The sequence below is a fragment of the Tursiops truncatus genome, chromosome 7, assembly GCF_011762595.2.
Source record: "Tursiops truncatus isolate mTurTru1 chromosome 7, mTurTru1.mat.Y, whole genome shotgun sequence".
NCBI lineage: Eukaryota > Metazoa > Chordata > Mammalia > Artiodactyla > Delphinidae > Tursiops > Tursiops truncatus.
The window spans coordinates 112,133,359-112,151,915 of record NC_047040.1 but is presented as its reverse complement, the minus strand read 5'-3'; the positions used below and the strand labels follow the sequence as shown (position 1 = coordinate 112,151,915).

The following is an 18,557-nucleotide window of genomic DNA, read 5'->3' as shown; positions in this document are numbered from 1 at the left end:
GCCAGGCTGTTTTCAAGGTGGTTGCACTATGTTACACCCACCAGCAGTCTGTGAGTGTCTGATGTCCCCACATCCTTGCCAGCACTTGTTGCTGTTTTTTTGATTCTGGCCATCCTAGTGAATGTGAAGTGGTATCTGGTTGTGGTTTGGATTTGCATTTCCTTAATGACTAATGAAACTGAGTATCTTTTCATATGCTCATTGGCCAGTTTTTAAAAATGTCTCTTGAAGTCATTTGCCCATTTTTAAATTGGGTTATTTACCTTCTTTTTACTGTAGAGTTGTGTGAGTTCTTATATTCTATCCCTTATCTGTTATGTGATTTTCAAATATTTTCTCCTGTGTCTGTTTGCTGTCTTGATGGTGTCCTTTGAAGCACAGTTTTTTATTTGTGATGTGGTCCAATTTTATCTATTTTTCCTTTGGTGGTTTGTGCATTTGGTCATAATGAAGAAACCATTACCTAACCCAAGTCACAAAGATTTACCCCTTGTTTTCTTCTAAGAGATTTGTAGTTTTAGCTCTTATATTTAGATCTATGATCCATTTTAAGTTACTTTTTTTTTTTTTTTTTTTCACGGTACGCAGGCCTCTCACTGCTGTGGCCTCTCCCGTTGCGGAGCACAGGCTCCGTACGCGCAGGCTCAGCGGCCATGGCTCACGGGCCCAGCCGCTCCGCGGCACGTGGGGTCTTCCCGGACCGGGGCACGAACCCGTGTCCCCTGCATCAGCAGGCGGACTCTCAACCACCGTGCCACCAGGGAAGCCCCCCAGTACTGTTTTTAAAATTCCATTCTTTCCGCACTGAAGGCACCCTCAACAGAAATCAAGTGACTGTACACCTCCATATTCATTATAACATTATTTACAAGAGCCAAAGCAAAGAAACAGCCTAAGTGTCTATAGACAGATGAATGGATAAAGAAAATGTGGCATACAGTATGCAATGGAATATTATTCAGCCATACAAAAGAAGGAAATCCTGGGACTTCCCTAGTGGTCCAGTCGTTAAGACTTCGCCTTCCAATGACGGGGGTGCAGGTTTGATCCCTGGTCAGGGAGCTAAGATCCCACATGCTTTGTGGCCCAAAAAACACCCAAACATAAAACAGAAGCAATATTGTAACAAATTCAATAAAGACTTTAAAAATGGTCCACATCAAAAAAATCTTAAAAAGAACAAAATCCTGGCATTTGTGACAACATGGATGGACCTTAAAGGGCATTATACTAAGTGAAATAAGTCAGACAGAGAAAGACAAATACTATTTAATATCACTTTATGTGGAATCTAAAAAAACCCAAACTCATGGATACAGAGAACAGATTGGTGGGTGCCAGAGGCAAGAGGTGGGAGAAATGGGTGAAGATGGTCAAAAGGTACAAACTTTCAGTTATAAGATAAATAATTTCTGGGGATGTAATATACAGCATGGTGACTACAGTTAACAATACGGTATTGCATATTTGAAAATTCCTAGGAGAGTAAATCTTAGAAGTTCTCATCACAAGAAAAAAAATTGTAACCATGTGAGTTGGTGAATGTTAACTTACTGTATAATCATTTCACAATATATGCATATCAAATCATTGTACACCTTAAACTAATCCAAAGTTGAGTGTCAGTGTGTCAGTTATTTCTCAGTAAAACTGGGTGATGGGGGGAATCAATTGATTCTACTCCTGAGGCTTTATTTCTGGGCTCTCAGTTCTGTTCCATTGACCTTTTGTCAGTCCTTATGCCACTACCACACTGTCTTGATTTTACAGTTTTATAGTAAGTCTTAAAACCAGATAATAGAAGCCCTACAGCTTTGTTCTTCTTTTTGAAGATTGTTTTGTCATCTTTGTCAAGATTATTTGTGGATCCTTTGCATTTCCTTATGAATCTTAGGATCAACCTGTCAATTTCTACAGAATAAGGCATCTGGAATTTTAATAGGGATTGCTCTGAATCTGTATATCAATTTGGGGAGTATTGCCATCTTAACAAGATTGAGACCTCCAATCCATGAACATGGGGGATGTCTTTCCATTTGTTTAGTCCTTCTTTGATATCTTTCAAAAATGTTTTATCATTTTCGGAGTACAAGCTTTGTACTTATTCTGTTACATTTATTCCTAAGTGTTTTATTCCTTTTGATCCTATTGTAAATGGAGTTATCTTTTTAATTTTATTTTCAAGTTGTTTGCTCAGTTTCTTTTGACTAGAGGGTAAGGATTTGTACTGAGCAGGGACAGCGGCTGGGTTTGAATAGTTCATGAGAATGTCAGTGCAGGTGTGCACAGACCCTGAGTCCTCAAGAGCCCCCAGATCTGTTCAGTTTCTAACAGCGACCAGAGCCAGGTTCTGGGTATAAATTTTGTTTGTTTGTTTGTTTTTCAATTTCTCCATTACGTAAATTTTCAAGCATACAAAGGGGGAGACCAGTCCTGGCCCCTCAGGTGCCACGCTGAGCTTAATCATCTGCCCCTTTTCAATTATTCCTCCAACCCTGTGCCTCGGTCTGGGTTAGCTTGAAGCAATCCAAGATAACATAGCACTCTCTCTGAAAGTATTTCCCATGTGTCTCTATAAGATAAGGGCCCTTTTTAACATATAACCATAATACCATCCCACCTAAAAAACCAACAAATGTATTCCCTAATATTAAATAGTGGGTCGTTGTTCAGATTTCCCGTTTGCTCATTATCATTAGCGGTGTATTTTTCCAGGTTTGTGTGCCTCAGGACCCAAATAAGTTCCATACACTGCAGTTGGTTGACATGCCTGTCCCAACCATCTCCCTCATTCCCTCTGGTGTCATTTGCCATGATTTCTGTCCCCTGTGTGTCCTGTACGCTGCCGGCTCAGGGCCCTGGTCATAGTCAGCTCCCACTGTCCCGGCCCATTTGGCCTCTCGGTGGCCATGCTGAGGGCTGCTGGGGGGTCCAGCTGACTCTCTGGGATGTGGACGGCTGCATCCCCTGCCCTGATGTGAGACTTCACCAGGCCTCAGCTTGGTGGTCCTCTCAGCTCCTTGCGCCTTCCAGAGCTGGATTCCTTTGCTTTATGCATCAGGTGTTAAAATAATTGATTCCCTAGCATATCTAAAGAAACAAACCAGCTTTTGGAGTACTGTTTTCTAGTCAGTCTACTTCAGTTTCCTTCTGCCTTTTTCTTTTTTCTCCCATGGTGAAAGTCCTCGTTCTTAAAGATTTTTTTTTTTTTTTTGCGGTACACGGGCCTCTCACTGTTGTGGCCTCTCCCGATGTGGAGCACAGGCTCCAGATGCGTAGGCTCAGTGGCCATGGCTCACGGGCCCAGCCGCTCTGCGGCATATGGGATCTTCCCGGACCGGGGCACGAACCCGCGTCCCCTGCATCAGCAGGCAGACTCCCAACCACTGCGCCACCAGGGAAGCCCAGCATATTTTGACTGGGGTCAGACTATATGTCTCAGTATACACTCAGCAGTCTTAAAATAGCAGTACTGGCACTGCTAATAACAATTACTAGAAATTCAGATTTTTATTTTATTATTATTGTTTTTTTTTGCGGTACGCGGGCCTCTCACTGCCATGACCTCTCCCGTTGCGGAGCACAGGCTCCGGACGTGCAGGCTCAGCGGCCATGGCTCACGGGCCCAGCCCCTCCACGGCATGTGGGATCTTCCCGGACTGGGGCACGAACCTGCATCCCCTGCATCGGCAGGCGGACTCTGAACCACTGCGCCACCAGGGAAGCCCTTCAGATTTATTTTGCAGTTAATTTTGTCCTTAGATTTCTTCCTCTAGGGATGTTACATCAAATTGTTATTTTTCAAAGTCACTGAAGTGGTTTGTTTTGTGTTGGTCTCAGCCTACAGATAGTGATGCCTGGACCTGTACTCCTCTTGGCAGTCCCCACAGACACCCCACCTCCAGCCCGCACCAGAGCCAGTGTTGTGGCTGGACTGGCCCTTGCGGTCCTCACGATTGCCACATACCCTCTGCAGTGACCATCAGGGAACTTTGAGAAAAACAAGTTTGATTACTCACAGGTCCTAGAGGGTACACAGCACACCCAGAGCCCCAAAGCGAGGTCATAGGTAGAGAGGGAGGGAGCACAGACCTGGGGCTCTGCCTTTGTCAGGGCTGAGGGTGGGGTGCCTAGGGTTTCACGGGTTCACTGTTGGTGAATTTAAAACATAAGAGCAGGGATGAAGGTGTGGGAGGAGAAAAGCCCTGTTGGCAGTTATCTAGGTCACCATGGGCTTTCTAGAAGGGGAACTTCATGGATGGGCTGGCTCTTTATCTACTTGGGTAGCTGGCAATATGTTTATTCAAGATGGATGTCTTTGAAATGGATGACTTGGCAACCAAAACCTTAATGTTAGGCACTTACACTACATGGTTCCTCTGTGTGGTCACAATGCCAATTCAGTCCTACACAGCTCAGTTCATTGTTTCATTTTGCGTTTGAGTTTGGGGGATTGCTTTTACCCCCTAATTTAATTTTATATCATAATATATAAACTGTTTATGTGGTTCTAAAGTCAGATCTGTCAGAGGAGGTATGTTCAGAGAAGTCTGCCTTCCTCTCTACCCTCTGCTTTCCTGGCCTGTAGATAAACATTCTTAAATCTAAGTTTTCATTATTTGATATAAGCAAATACACATGTGAGCACGTTTTCCTTTATTAGCTAAGTTAGAAACATGCTGTGCGCATGTTTCAGGAGGGACCAGGTCTGCAAACCCCTCCAGCGCAGGCTGTGGTGGCCTTTCTCTGTGTTTTGAGCTACGTGTGCCCATCACGCGGGCTCTGCAGTTGCTCTGCCTTTTGATGCACGGAAGAGTCTTGTGCTCATATCATTTTCTACTTCGTGAGTGTGCATTTGGGGTAGGCTTCTAGATTGGGTTTGATAGGTGGTTTCTTGGACGTTTGTGACTTCTTGATGCTCTGTCTTCTCTAGGTGGTCACAGGCTCAGGCCGCCAGGAGGCTCAGAAGACGGATGCTGAGTACCGGAAGCTCTTCGACCTGGCGCTGCAGGGCTTGCAGCTGCTGTCCCAGTGGAGTGCTCACGTGATGGAAGTGGTGGGCACTCTCACTTTTATTTGGAAATGTACCCCCTCCTTGGTTAGAAGTGCTTTTCTTCCCAAACTTGACTAAATTATATTTTTTCTGCATTAACTTTGGTCTTTGGATCAAGAACAAATTGGCTTTTTATCTTTGGCACTAGAAATAAGAGTATATATTAATTTAAATGTTTCTAAGACAGCTCAATGTACACTTCATTTACATATATTACAAATAAAGGGCCTTATCTTTTAAAACATATTGATAGAATTAAATTTGTATAGTTATGATGATTTTTAATGCTCATTTTTTTTTAAACAGCACTCTCTGTGTATTTCTAGCCATGAGTTTCTTTTCTTTAGGATTAGTAAAGTGGTTTCTGATGCATAGAAAGATTTGGATACCCGTAAGTCATAGAGGAGTTTCCCTTTTGTTGTTTATTTTGCTCAGATAAGGATGATTATATTTGGATGGGTACCTGATTGTTTGAAAGGCTGATTCTTTTAGAAATGGTGATGAAACGCTTATAGTCTTAGATATTCCACATAAAATATCCAGGCCTTTTTACCTCATGTATGTCTTAAGTTTCTGATGTATTACTTGAACCTGAAGTCACATTGCCAGAAAATTTTGCAGTTTTATGGAGATGGACTACGTGTGCGTGTGTGTGGTGTCTGTGTGTGTGTGCGCGTGTAGTGTGCATGTGCCCGTGTGTGCATGTATAGTATGCATGTGTGTGCGAGCACACATGCCGCTGTGTGACTTTCAGACTCAGTGAACAATAGAAGGCTGACCTTCGGTAGCTTTGGTGATGGTCCTGTGAGTCAGACCAGCAGTTAAGCATTTCGCATTCAGTGTGGCTGTCTCCCCTCTTTTTGACCACACCAGTATTCGTGGAAACTTGTGCACCCAACGGACAAGTACTCCAACAAGGACTGCCCTGACAACGCCGAGGAGTATGAACGTGCCACCCGCTACAACTACACCAGCGAGGAGAAGTTCGCCCTGGTGGAGGTGTGCTTTGTCTGCTTTCTCTTCCTTCTTTGACTCTGGCCTGAAACTGTCTTCCCTTTACAAAGCAAAGGCAAAAACATGAATGAACTGCTTATCTGATGTCACTGTATCTGTGTAGGGCGGCCCTTTGCATCTGTCACAGTTGTAGAAACAGAGAGTAAAATAGGTTGTGGGTTCCCGGTCTCTGCGTGGACACTCCCCTGGGGCAGTCGGGGTATGTTCTGAGTGAGAGCCTGGGAGCTGCAGCAGCTTCTTTATGGCTACACACAAGAGGAGTGAGCCAGGACCTGGGTGTCTGAGGGAGAAGAGCCCCTTTCACAGCTGTGTGGTCCCCAGCTCTGCACTGTCATTAGGACCCTTTGGATGAATAGTTCTTAATTGCTCTGCCATCCAGTGTTTGGATGTAGATTTTGTAGCTGTACATTTCCTGCCTTATTTAAGGAATCTTTGCATACCCCAAGGTCATGAAGATGTCTCCTGTGTTGTCTTCTGGATGTCTTATTCTGCTTTCACATTTGGATCTGAAATGTCCCCACCAACCCTCCCAACTGCTCTTCTTGCCGCCTCTGTTGTGAGTCAGGTGACCATACCTGGGCAGGTGTGTTTCTGCTCATGTTCTAATCCATTGGTCAGTTTGTCTATCCTTTCCTAACACCCCTCTGTGTTAATTACAATAGTTAATCATGTGTCTGGTAAAGCAGGTCTTTCTGTCTTCAAGAGTTCCTTAACTATTCTTGCTCTTTGTATTTTCATAAACATTTTAGAATCACCTTTCCATGTCCCAGTGAAACCTGTTAGAATTTTTTATGAGGATATGAATAAACCTATAGATCATTTTAGGAAGAATTGACAAATTTATAAAATTAAGTCTTTTATGAATCTGGTATGTCCCTCCATTTGTTAAGATTCTCTAAGATCTCTTTTCATCTGTAAAACTTTTTCACACCTTTTGTTGGCTTTATTTCTAGGTATTTGATATTTGATGGTGTATTTTAATTTTTTTCTAAATGTTTATCACTGATATTTAAAATCAGAATTATTTTTTGTATTTTCCTTGTATCCACCAACTTGTCTAAACTCACTTATTAATTATAATAAATTACCCATATATTCTTTTGGATTTTCTACTTATATAATCATATCATCTGGAAATGATGACAGTTTTATTTCTCCCCCTTCTATTTTTTTTTTTTTTTAATCACACTGGGTAGGATCCCTACTCATTAAATAGAAGGAGGCTCCAGGCATCTTTGTCTTGTTTCTCATCTCAAAGGGAAAGCTTTCAGCATCTCACCGTGTGATATATTTGCTGTAGGTTCCTTATAGCCACCCTTCCTCAGATCAGAAAAGTGGCCTTCTATTCCTTGTTTGCTAAGAGATTTTATCATGGATTTTCTATTAGTTTTATAAAACACTTCTGCATCCGTTGAGATAGTTTTATGACTTTTTTATTCCATTAATGTGGTAGATTTACACTGAGAGGATTTTTTGGATCCGGTTTGATGTTAAGCTAGCCTTGCATTCCTGGTTTAAACTCAACTTGATCATGATATATTATCCTCTTTATATATTGCTGGATATAAGTTGTTAATATTTTGATTTGGATTTTGCATTAAGGTTCATGAGTAAGAGTGGCTTTTGATAATACGTTTTTCTTTCAGTGTTTCATTTTAGAACACTTTCAGATTTACAGAAAAATTGCAAAGGTAGTACAGTGAATTCCCATATACCCCACACCCATTTTCACTTATTACTAACATCTTACATTAGTATTGTTACATTTTTAATAAGCCAGTATCAATACATTATTATTAGCTAAAGCCCTTGCTTTATTCGTATTTCCTCACTTTTCTATAACGTTCTTCCTCTGATCCAGGATCCTACATCACATATAGTCAATCTTGTGTCCTTTGGCTCTTCTAGGTCCCAACAGTGTCTCAGACTTTCCTTGTTTGTGATGACCTTGACGGTTTTGAGGAGTGCTAGTCAGGTGTTTTTAGAATGTCCCTCAATTGGAATTTATCTGATTTTTTTTTTTTTTTTTTGCGGTACACGGGCCTCTCACTGTTGTGGCCCCTCCCACTGTGGAGCACAGGCTCCGGACGCACAGGCTCAGCGGCCATGGCTCACGGGCCCAGCCGCTCCGCGGCATGTGGGATCCTCCCAGACCGGGGCACGAACCTGTGTCCCCTGCATCGGCAGGCGGACTCTCAACCACTGTGCCACCAGGGAAGCCCTATCTGATGTTTTTTTCTTGATTAGACTGGGGTTGTAGTTTTTGCGAAGGAGGACCACAGAGCTGTTTTCATCACCTCACATGCGAGGTCCATGCTGTCACTGTGGTTCATCATTGCTGGTGTTGCCCTTGGTCACCTGGCTGAGGTTACCCACACCGGCCATCGCCCCCTTTCATAGGGCGCTTTTGGGGAGGAAGTCACTGTGCTTAGCCCACACCTGAGGAGTGGGTAACATTGCTTTTTGATAACCTTCCACTCTAGTTTTTGGATGTTGGCTTTGTAAAATGGCTCACAGCACTTCCTTCTTTTCTGTTGTCTGTAGTGGTTTGTGTAAGATGTTATTTTTTTCCTTAAATGTTTTCTAGCATTTATTGGTGAAGCTTTTCCTTTATGGGATGGTTTTTGAAACTTTCAATGTCTTTGCTATACGTAGGGGTATTCAGATTTTCTGTTTCTTCTTGTATCAGTTTTGGTAAGTTGTATTTTGAAAGTTTTTCTAAGAATCTTTCTAAATTTTCTAATTTTTGACACAGTTTTTCATAGTAAGTTCTCATCTTTTTGATAACAGCTTTTCCCCCCACATACCATACAGTTCATCCATGTAAAGGGTAAAATCCAGTGCTTCGGGGATACCTATTCACAGAATTGTGCAATCACAATCAAATTTGGAACAATTCTGTCGCCTCAAAAAGGAGCCCATTGGTAGTCACGCCCCCACCCCCATTCTCCCCTTTCTTCATCCCGCGGCAGCTGCCCGTCTACCGTCTGACTCTGTAGATTTGCTTATTCTGGGCATTTCATACAACACGTGGCTGTGATTGGCTTCGTTCACTTAACATAATATTTTCAGGTTCACACATGTATCAGTATTTCGTTCTTTTCATTGCCAAATCATATTCCATTGTATGTATATGTCACATTTTATTTATCCATATTAGCTGATGGATACTTGGATTGTTTTCGTTTTTCACTTTTGAGTAATGCTGCTGTGAACTTTTGTGTATAGATTTTTGTGTGGACTTGTTTTCGTTCCTTCTGGTGATACACCTAGGAGTAGAATTGCTGGGTCATATGGTATCTCTGTGTTTAACATTTTGAGAAACTACCAGGTGGTTTGCAAAGTGGTAGCACTACTTTACATTCCTACCAGCAGTGCTAGAGGGTCCCACTTTCTCCAACTCCTTGCCAACCCCTGATATCTGTCCTTTGCTTCCAGCTATCCTACTAGATGTGAAGTAATATCTCATTGTGGTTTTGATTTGCATTTTTATAACAACTAATGCTGTTGAGCATATTTTCTGTGCTTATTGATAGTTTGTATATCTTTGGAGAAATGTCTGTCCAGATCCTTTGCCCATTTTTTAATTGAACTAGTTGTCTTTTTATTATTGCGTTCTCTATATATTCTAGATACCAGTTCTTATCAGACATATGATTTGCAGTATTTTCTCCCATTAACTTTTTACTTTCTTCATGGGGTCTTTTGAAGCATAAAAGTCTTTAATTTTGATAAAGTTCAGTTTTTCAATTTTTCCTTTGGTTACTTGTGCTTTACTGCCTAACCTAAGTCACAAAGATTTATTCCTATGTTTTGCCTCATATATTTGAGGTGTGATCCATTTTGAGTTAATTTTTTTATGGTGTGAGGTAGGGTGTTCTGTCAGGGGTTCCCAAGACCACCCTCAGGCTAGATTTGCTAGAAGGACTCACAGGACTAAGTAGCTGTTCTATTCAAGGTTATGATTTATTATAGCAAAAGGACACAAATTAAAATCTGCAAAGGGAGAAGACACCTGGGTGAAGTCCAGGAGAAACCAGGTGCAAATTCCAGTGTCCCCCTCCTATTGGAGCTGCAGGGGATGTGCTTAATTCTCCTGGCAGTGATGGGTGATAACAGATGCAAAGTGCTGCCAACCAGGGAAGCTCACCTGAGCCTTGGTGTCCAGGAATTTTATTGAGGGTCAGTAATGTAGGCATGTAGCACATGCACGATTGACCTCAGCTACTCAGACTCCAGATCCAGAGCAAAAACAGCTGTTTGCTATAAATCACATTGTTAGCATAAAATATCTGGTGAAACTGCTATTGCAATGGCCCAAAGCCTCAGGCACACAGACATTCTTCAGGCTGAGTATTTCAGTGGCTCAGAGTTGGTTTCTAGGAGCCAAGCAAGGGCCAGACCTTTCCTGGGAACGTGCAGGGTTTGGTCATCCCAGGCCTGCTGAGATGACCCTTTCCTACACAGGAGTCCAGCTTCATTCTTTTGCATGTGGATATTCAGTTGTACCAATACTATTTGTTGAAACGATAATATTAACCCATTGAATTATTTTCACACCCTTCTTGAAAATTAATTGACTATAAATGTGAGGGTTTATTTCTGGACTCTTAATTCTGTTCCACTGATCTGTATGTTTATCCTATTCCAGTATAGTCTCATAATCTCTTAATATTTGTAAATCGTGTGGTAGTGTCCCCTCTTTATTTGTAATGCTTGTAATTCATGCCTTATCTGTTTGTTTTTTCTTGATCAGTCTTGCTGAGCACTTGTTTGTTTATAAAACAGCTTTATCTTAGTTGATCACCCTCTATTATATGCTTGTTTTCTATTTCATTAATTTTTGCTTTTAGATATTCATTTCCCTCTACTTTTGGAGAGGGTTATTTTGTTTTACCTTTTTATAAATTGGTGATCAGTATTAGGTTATTATTATCTTTAGGCTTTTCTGTTTTCTAATATATGCATCCAAAGTTCCAAATTTACCTTTCAGCACACCTTTTCCTACATCCCATAAGTTTGAATATATAGTAATTTCATTTTCATTCAGATTGCTGTGAATTTGAATTCAATTCAACTTCAGTTGGAGAATTTGTTGTTTTAAATAGAAAAGTTCCCTTTTTTTTCTCATTAGAAAAGCAACCCAGATTCATCATATAATCCTCAAAGCAAACAGAGAAAACACACATGTGAGATGAGGACAGGATCATGTCTCTGATGCCATCACAAAAATGAACTTTAAGCAGTTCAGTGCATTTTCTTCTGACCTTTTTATGCATATTAATTCACTGTGCCATTATTGTTTAACACAGGGGTCCCCAACCCCCTGGCCACACAGCAGGAGGTGAGCGGCAGGCGAGCGAGCGAAGCTGCGTCTGTATTTACAGCCTCTCCCCATCGCTCGCATTACTGCCTGAGCTCTGCTTCCTGTCAGATCAGCGGCGGCATTAGATTCTCATAGGAGCGCGGACCCTACTGTGAACTGCGCATGTGAGGGATCTAGGTTGTGCGCTCATTATGAGAATCTAATGCCTGGTGATCTGAGGTAGAGCCGAGGCAGTGATGCTAGCACTGGGGAGCAGCTGCAAATACAGATTATCATTAGCAGAGAGGTTTGACTGCACAGAGACCATAATAAATCAATTGCTTGCAGACACGTATCAAAACCCTATCAGTGAGTGGCAAGTGACAATTAAGCTGCATCTTACGGAGTAGACTGGACATAAGCAACACAGTTCGGGTATCACTGTCTCCCATCACCCCCATATGGGACCATCTAGTTGCAGGGAAACAAGCTCAGGGCTCCCACTGGTTCTGCATTATGGTGAGTTGTATAATTATTTCATTATATAGTACAATGTAATAATAATAGAAATAAAGGACACAATAAATGCAATGCACTTGAATCATCCCAAAACCTTCCCCCCCACCCCATCCTCAGAAAAAGTGTCTTCCATGACACCGGTCCCTGGTGCCAAAAAGGTTGGGGACCGCTGGTTTAAAGATGGGATTTGGGTTACAAGCTTGTAACTTCTTTCTTCCTGTCCAGATAATAACAAATTTGCTTTCCTGAATCTTTTTCTGTTTTGTTGAAGTCTTTCACAGAGAGGTGCACCCTAAGGCATTCAGCAGTATTTTGAGTCAGTTACCAAATCCCCATGTTGGCTCCAGGCCAAGCAGATCTGTCCCTGCCCTCGAGGCACTCATGGTCTGATGGGGTCAGACCTAGGAACAGGGACAGCTGCAGGTGCAGAGCAGAAACACAGGAGGCCAGGGAGAGGCCCGGTGCTTGGGGGAGGCAGTCTCCTGGCATGTGTCAGGCCCATGGAGCTCAGCTGTGACCCTCCAGCACACTGAAGATCATGTGTCCGTGCCCCTTCAGGTGATCGCCATGATCAAAGGCTTGCAGGTGCTGATGGGCAGGATGGAGAGCGTGTTCAACCATGCCATCCGCCACACTGTCTACGCCGCGCTGCAGGACTTCTCCCAGGTCACCCTCAGGGAGCCGCTCAGGCAGGCCATCAAGAAGAAGAAAAACGTCATCCAGAGGTCAGCGCTGCTGCACACACTCCCTGCACGGTCATCCAAAACTGAAGGATCAGCTTAGGTTTGAACAGCTGTAGAGTTAATGTTTTCATAAAGTGCATTTATATTCAACCTCCAGGCACCCTTGGGGTGAGTTTCCTCTAAATGTAATGCAGTGGGTCCAGTTATTAACCTGAGCAACCCACAGTAAATCAACTACAGAAGGTCCAGGCAGTCTGGAGACCCAGGGACAAGGGTGTGCTTATCTGGGGCCTGGGAGTGTCTCAAAATCTGTCTGGCAGTTCTGTTCACCAGGCCTGTAGGGACACACAACCCAGAATCTCATCTCCCATTTCTTCAGTATTTTTGCTTCTGTTCCTTCTCCCCTGTCTTACAAATGAGTCAAAAACTGTTGCGTTGTCCAAAAAGTTTGTTCAGGTTTCTCCGTAAGAGGCTACAGAAAAACCTGAACGAACTTTTTGGCCAACCCAGTACATACATATTGCAGAGTTCCTGTAGCAATCTTGAGCTAGTTTTCTACGAATGTTTACCCTTTTAGATAAAGTTTTCTTTCAGAGACATTTACCTAAAATGAAGCTCACAGGGGCTTACACATGTACTGATTTCATTTTGTTGCTTTATATAATTGTCACCTGATATGGTATGACTTTAGCATTAATAAGATCTTACACTGTGAGGTTTCCCAGTTTTTGTTCTCTCTCCTGGAGGGCTTAGTAAAGGTTTTCATATTTTCAGTAGTGCCTTGGTTTTGCTCACGCTTACTGTGATGGAGCCTCGCCACTGGGAAGTGTGCAGCGTCGCCTTAGAGTAACTCTGGATTTAGCTAGAGCTTTCCCCGTGAGGTGATTAGGATGGGCGTGTGGGTGTGGCGTCTGCCCTGAGGGTGGCGCTGTGGAAGACTCCGAATGGTGGAGCCCTGTTGGGAGTGGGGGCATCCCGATGTCCGAGTGAGTTGGGGACATGGGCAAAGTCCCCAGTATTGTGCTGGTGACTTCAAATTCAAGTTAGAAAATGGGATGACTCGCAGGGAGGTTGAGTTTCAGCTCTGGGTGATGTTTGGGGTCTGTCCTCTTGCTGCCCTGAGTATGTCTCAGTGTTTAGGAAATAAAACATCACGTCTGGGCTAATTGATGCAAAATGCAACTACATTAGATCCTCTGAGGGTAGTAATGTCCCCAAGAAAACGATCTATTTTTAAAGTTTCACGTTGAACTGGTCCATTACCACGTCTCCCCCCTGCCTCCGGAGGGATTCATGTGTGAGAGTTGTCTGTGTGAGAGGCGAAGCGATGCTGTGACTGTAAAGGTGCCGAGCCTGTCAGCACTGCATCTGCCCTGACAGCTTGACGGGCGGTTTAGTGTCCTGCAGGCCATCAGGAAGACCGTGTGTGACTGGGAGACAGGGCACGAGCCCTTCAACGACCCGGCCCTGCGGGGCGAGAAGGACCCCAAGAGCGGCTTTGACATTAAAGTGCCACGGCGCGCCGTGGGACCCTCTAGCACCCAGGTTCTTGTTCCCCGATCCCCTGTCGCTGCCTGTTCCCCTGAGTGGGCTGACCCTGAGCTGGGGGGTGGTAGGGGGGCTGGGAGTGAAATGACCTCACCGCTGTCTGCTTGGGCAGATAAAGTACTGCCTGTGTCTTTTTTGCTCCTTTATTCCTTGCCCAAGTGACTCTGGGGTGCAGACACCCTGTGATTCTTGGGTTTGGTTATTTGCATGCAGAACTTTGACTGCATCAACTCCTATCCCAAAAATGTGGGTGAAAGTCTATGTGTCTGTATTTATGCTGTGTTGCCTGGTGGGTGTTTAAATGTATGGTTATGATTTTTATGTTGGCTCTAAAAATGATCATTCCTAAAGATAAAATTTTTGGAAATTTAAAAACATAGCTTTGGTGTGTCTGTGGTCTTCAGCTACCTCTGCTGCACCCTCTCCTGGCATACTCAGCTCCCTCCTGCCCCCAGGCAGCTTTTCTCTGACCCTTATACCTGATTTACTATGCCCTTTGGCTTTTCCCCTCCTGTTTTGGGACTTTGTACTTCTTACTCATCATCTCTGTGTTGGGGGCTTTTAGAATCGCTTCTGTCAGTCTTTCAGAGAATTACCAGCAGAGCATGTTGCTGACTGTGTATGAAACCTCTGGGGTACCTGGGAGGAAGTCATTGCTGCCCAGGGAGGGTGCCGTCCGGGGTCTGTCCGTCCCCTGTCTGCCAGCACGCTGGCGCCCTCCTCACTCGTCCGCGTGTCTGTCCCTGCCCTGTGCTGCGTGTGACTAACGCTGTCTCCGCTCTCCCGTCTGTCCGTGTCTAGCTCTACCTGGTGCGCACCATGGCGGAGTCCTTGAGCTCTGCTGAGCTGCTCAGGCAGCTCAAGTCTGTGGGCACGGAAAGGCTCTTGCATGTGGTTAACGCGTTTCTGAGGCAGTCCTACACCTATCCGCCTCTATTAACCTTTGGTGGTAAGACATTGTTTGTTTTTCTTGTTGGTATTTCTTCTTTGTCCCAAGCAGCAGCGACTTGGCCTCGTGGATGGGCGCCGCCCCTGCGAGCCGGCAAGGTGTCCACGGGGCAGTCCCCCTCGTGGTTTATCTGCGTTTGTCGAAACTAATGTGCCATGTATATTTTCTCCCCCACAAATGTTTCCTTGGATAATGCAGCTTTACATGGTGAGAACCATGCTAGAGTCCCTCATTGCAGACAAAAGTGGTTCCAAGAAAACCTTGAGAAGTAGCCTCGAGGGGCCCACCATATTGGACATAGAAAAATTTCATCGCGAGTCATTCTTCTACACCCACTTGATAAATTTCAGTGGTAAGAGCTACTGCTGACCAGTGTCCGGCCCAGCATGTTCTAACACCACTAACACCATCTAGAATGCTTCCGCCTGCCTGGTCGCCCCTGCTGTGGTCCCTTCACGCACCCAGGCAGTGACACAAGTTGCCACCCTCATGACATTCCCTCACCTGTTGCTTTAAATGCACGGCTGGCTGGGGGTTCCCTCCATGTGGCATGGCCCTTAGAAGGGTGAGGCCTGTGGGCCCGGGGCTGGCCCAGTGACCTGGACGCAAAGTCTTTGTAACCTGAACTGGGTCAGCAACGCAGGCCAATGTGACTGTCACCTGGCTCGAGACGCAGGTGGTGATAGATATCAGAAGCCACCCACGACTGCAATGTGTGGAAGGTGGCAGGTGACCTGACGTGCACAGCCCGTCCTAGGGTGACCGGGGCACGTGTGGATGCCCTTTGTCATCGTGGAGCCGTCCACGTTTATTTCTGTGCTGCAGTCATTATCCAGGGTGGGAGGCCTCTATCTTGGCTGCAAGGGTTGCAGGTTTAGAGTAATAGTAAGGCTTTTGTTTTTCTCTTCATAAAAGGATGGAAACTTTTTTTTTTTCAATCTATTTTGCATTAGATAGACCTGCACCAAGTGTGCCTGTAATGCTGTGTCTGTATCCCGTATAAAATAAATCCCACCAGAAGGCGCGCAGTGTAGACCAGCTCCCGTTGGTGGGCGGTGGTGTCCGTGCTGGGCCCGTGGGGCTGGATGCTGACTCTGCTCTGTTTGTGAGTGAGAATCAGCATGTCCAGGTGGCTTGCCTGTGGCCACACTGTGCAAGGCACACGTGACCCCTCCCTGCTCATGTGCACTCTCCGCAGCTCAGGACTGAGAGCCTGGCACGCGCCCCCTCGCATTGTCCTGTGCAGTCTTCTCTGCTTGCGGAATATTAATGTGGTGTTATTTGAATTCCTTAAGAGACGCTCCAGCAGTGCTGTGACCTTTCGCAGTTGTGGTTCCGAGAGTTCTTCCTGGAGCTGACCATGGGCAGGAGGATCCAGTTCCCCATCGAGATGTCCATGCCCTGGATCCTGACAGACCACATCCTGGAGACCAAGGAAGCGTCGATGATGGAGTGAGTGTCCTGGAAGCCTGTCCCAGCCTCCTGTCTGTGTGATTGAGGCCCTTGGTGGCATTTGGGAGCCGGGAGGTGGGGGAGGGGTGACTGTTCTCAGCACTTCATTTGAGGTCGTAATTCTTTTTTTTTTTTTTTTTTAATTTATTTATTTTTGGCTACGTTGGGTCTCCATCACTGTGCGCGGGCTTTCTCTAGTTGTGACGAGCGGGGTCTACTCTTCGTTGTGGTGCGGTGGCTTCTCTTGTTGCAGAATGCGGGCTCTAGGCGCGTGGGCTTCAGTAGTTGTGGTGTGTGGGCTCAGTAGTTGTGGCTCGCAGGCTCAGTAGTTGTGGCTCGCGGGCTCAGTAGTTGTGGCTCGTGGGCTCTAGAGCGCAGGCTTAGTAGTTGCAGCACACGGGCTTAGTTGCTCTGTGGCACATGGGATCTTCCTGGACCAGGGATCGAACCCGTGTCCCCTGCATTGGCAGGTGGATTCTTAACCACTGCGCCACCAGGGAATTCCCTGAAGTCGTAATTCTTGGGGTGAGACTTCAGATATCAATACAAGGAACAGGTGTCTTGGCTTCAGACTGGAATCCAGAGCTGAGGCAGTAGGGCTAATTAAGTCCACTGTGTCCAGGTGCTGTGAGGCCTGGGAACTTGGCAAGGGGAGAGGTGGCCTGGCATGTAGTGTGTGGCATGGCCTCCGACTCAGGTGGATTTGGGAGAGGAAATGTTCATTGAACATCTTCGTTTAGAGTTTGAAGCTCAGGGTCAGGGCAGGGGGTCAGAGATTTTGAAAATAGGAAGTCCATGGAGGGAAAGTAATAGCAAACGGGGTGTCGTGTAGTGAGCAGATTGGGGCCCTGCCTAGTGGGTCCTCCCGCCACCGTCCTTGCCTGTGCACGTCAGGAGGGCGGCCTTCCCTCACTCTGCAGCAGCCGTGGTGTCTGTTCCGTAGCGTTAGAGGCCTTGATGAGCGTGTGTGCGCCTCTAGGGCCACATTGGGCCCTCTGCTTACGTGCCTCAAGCCCTCAGAGGGACCTTACTTCTGGAGACCGTCGGCTACCACCATTTATCCAGGGAGAGAGGGGCTTTGGCCACACCAGGTGTGCTCAGGGTCAGCTCTGGGGCCCAGGACCTTTGTATGTTTTTCTTTTTAAGTCGACAGTTTATTCTTAAAAATAAGAAAATGACTCATTCTTGTGGTTATTAAAAATACTGCAGAGTGGGGTGAAAATCTTTGAAACGCGATAACTGAGAAGATGAAGTTGCAGGAGGCCCTCGTGGACCCAGCAGGCGCCCTGGGCGTGGCTGAGCCAGGCATGTTCTGCCAAGGGTCTGGCCAGCTTGCTGGGGCCTCTGTTAGGGCCCTCACAGAAGCCGAGTTTGGCATTTGAAGTAAGAGATTGTTTTTCCTCATGAGAGAGGAAGACAGTGAGGGTTACATTTCCCGTGGAGGGCAGGGTGTGAGAGCCGAGAAACCCCGTGTGGGCGGTTAGCCTGACCTCTCTCCCACTCTGCAGGTACGTCCTCTACTCGCTGGACCTGTACAACGATAGCGCCCACTATGCCCTCACCAGGTTCAACAAGCAGTTTCTCTATGACGAAATCGAGGCAGAGGTGAGGGCCCAGGCACTTTTAATAGACTTTTAACATTTTCCTTTTTCCTCTGAGTGTTAGAGGGAACAACCTTTCTTTTAATACAAGGAGGTTCAAACAATGGAATGAACTTTGAAATAAACATTTTGGGTTGAACCCTTCTATCTGCACTTTTTCTGTGCATCCACACAGGATGATTGGGGTCTTAAAACATCAGCTGTTGGGGGACATCCTTTTCACGTGACTGCATGGCATGAACACTGCATATCTTGCCTGTTTCTTTCATGAACACAGTCTAGAGCAGGGGCCTTGTACAGAAGAGATGCACTGAACCAACCTCTATTTAATTTCTCTAGTTTTAGCTTTTTACTTTTCATTATAAATAATGCTTTGATGAACTTCCTTGCACGTATCTTTTTAGTTGTATTGGATTATTCTTGAGGACAAATT

At 45.1% G+C, this 18,557-nt stretch overlaps 1 protein-coding gene across 3 annotated transcripts in view; it reads left to right on the top strand.

The window, feature by feature from the left end:
- CYFIP1 (cytoplasmic FMR1 interacting protein 1) overlaps positions 1-18,557 on the top strand; it is a 93,028-nt gene that overhangs the window by 45,626 nt on the left and 28,845 nt on the right. For all 3 annotated transcript variants that reach the window (XM_019931788.3, XM_073807858.1, XM_019931789.3), the window contains exons 12-18: positions 4,934-5,056; positions 5,927-6,052; positions 12,450-12,616; positions 13,972-14,119; positions 15,270-15,423; positions 16,367-16,523; positions 18,032-18,128. In XM_019931788.3, the coding sequence (XP_019787347.1) occupies positions 4,934-5,056; positions 5,927-6,052; positions 12,450-12,616; positions 13,972-14,119; positions 15,270-15,423; positions 16,367-16,523; positions 18,032-18,128 (972 nt within the window). The remainder of the gene's footprint in view (positions 1-4,933; positions 5,057-5,926; positions 6,053-12,449; positions 12,617-13,971; positions 14,120-15,269; positions 15,424-16,366; positions 16,524-18,031; positions 18,129-18,557) is intronic.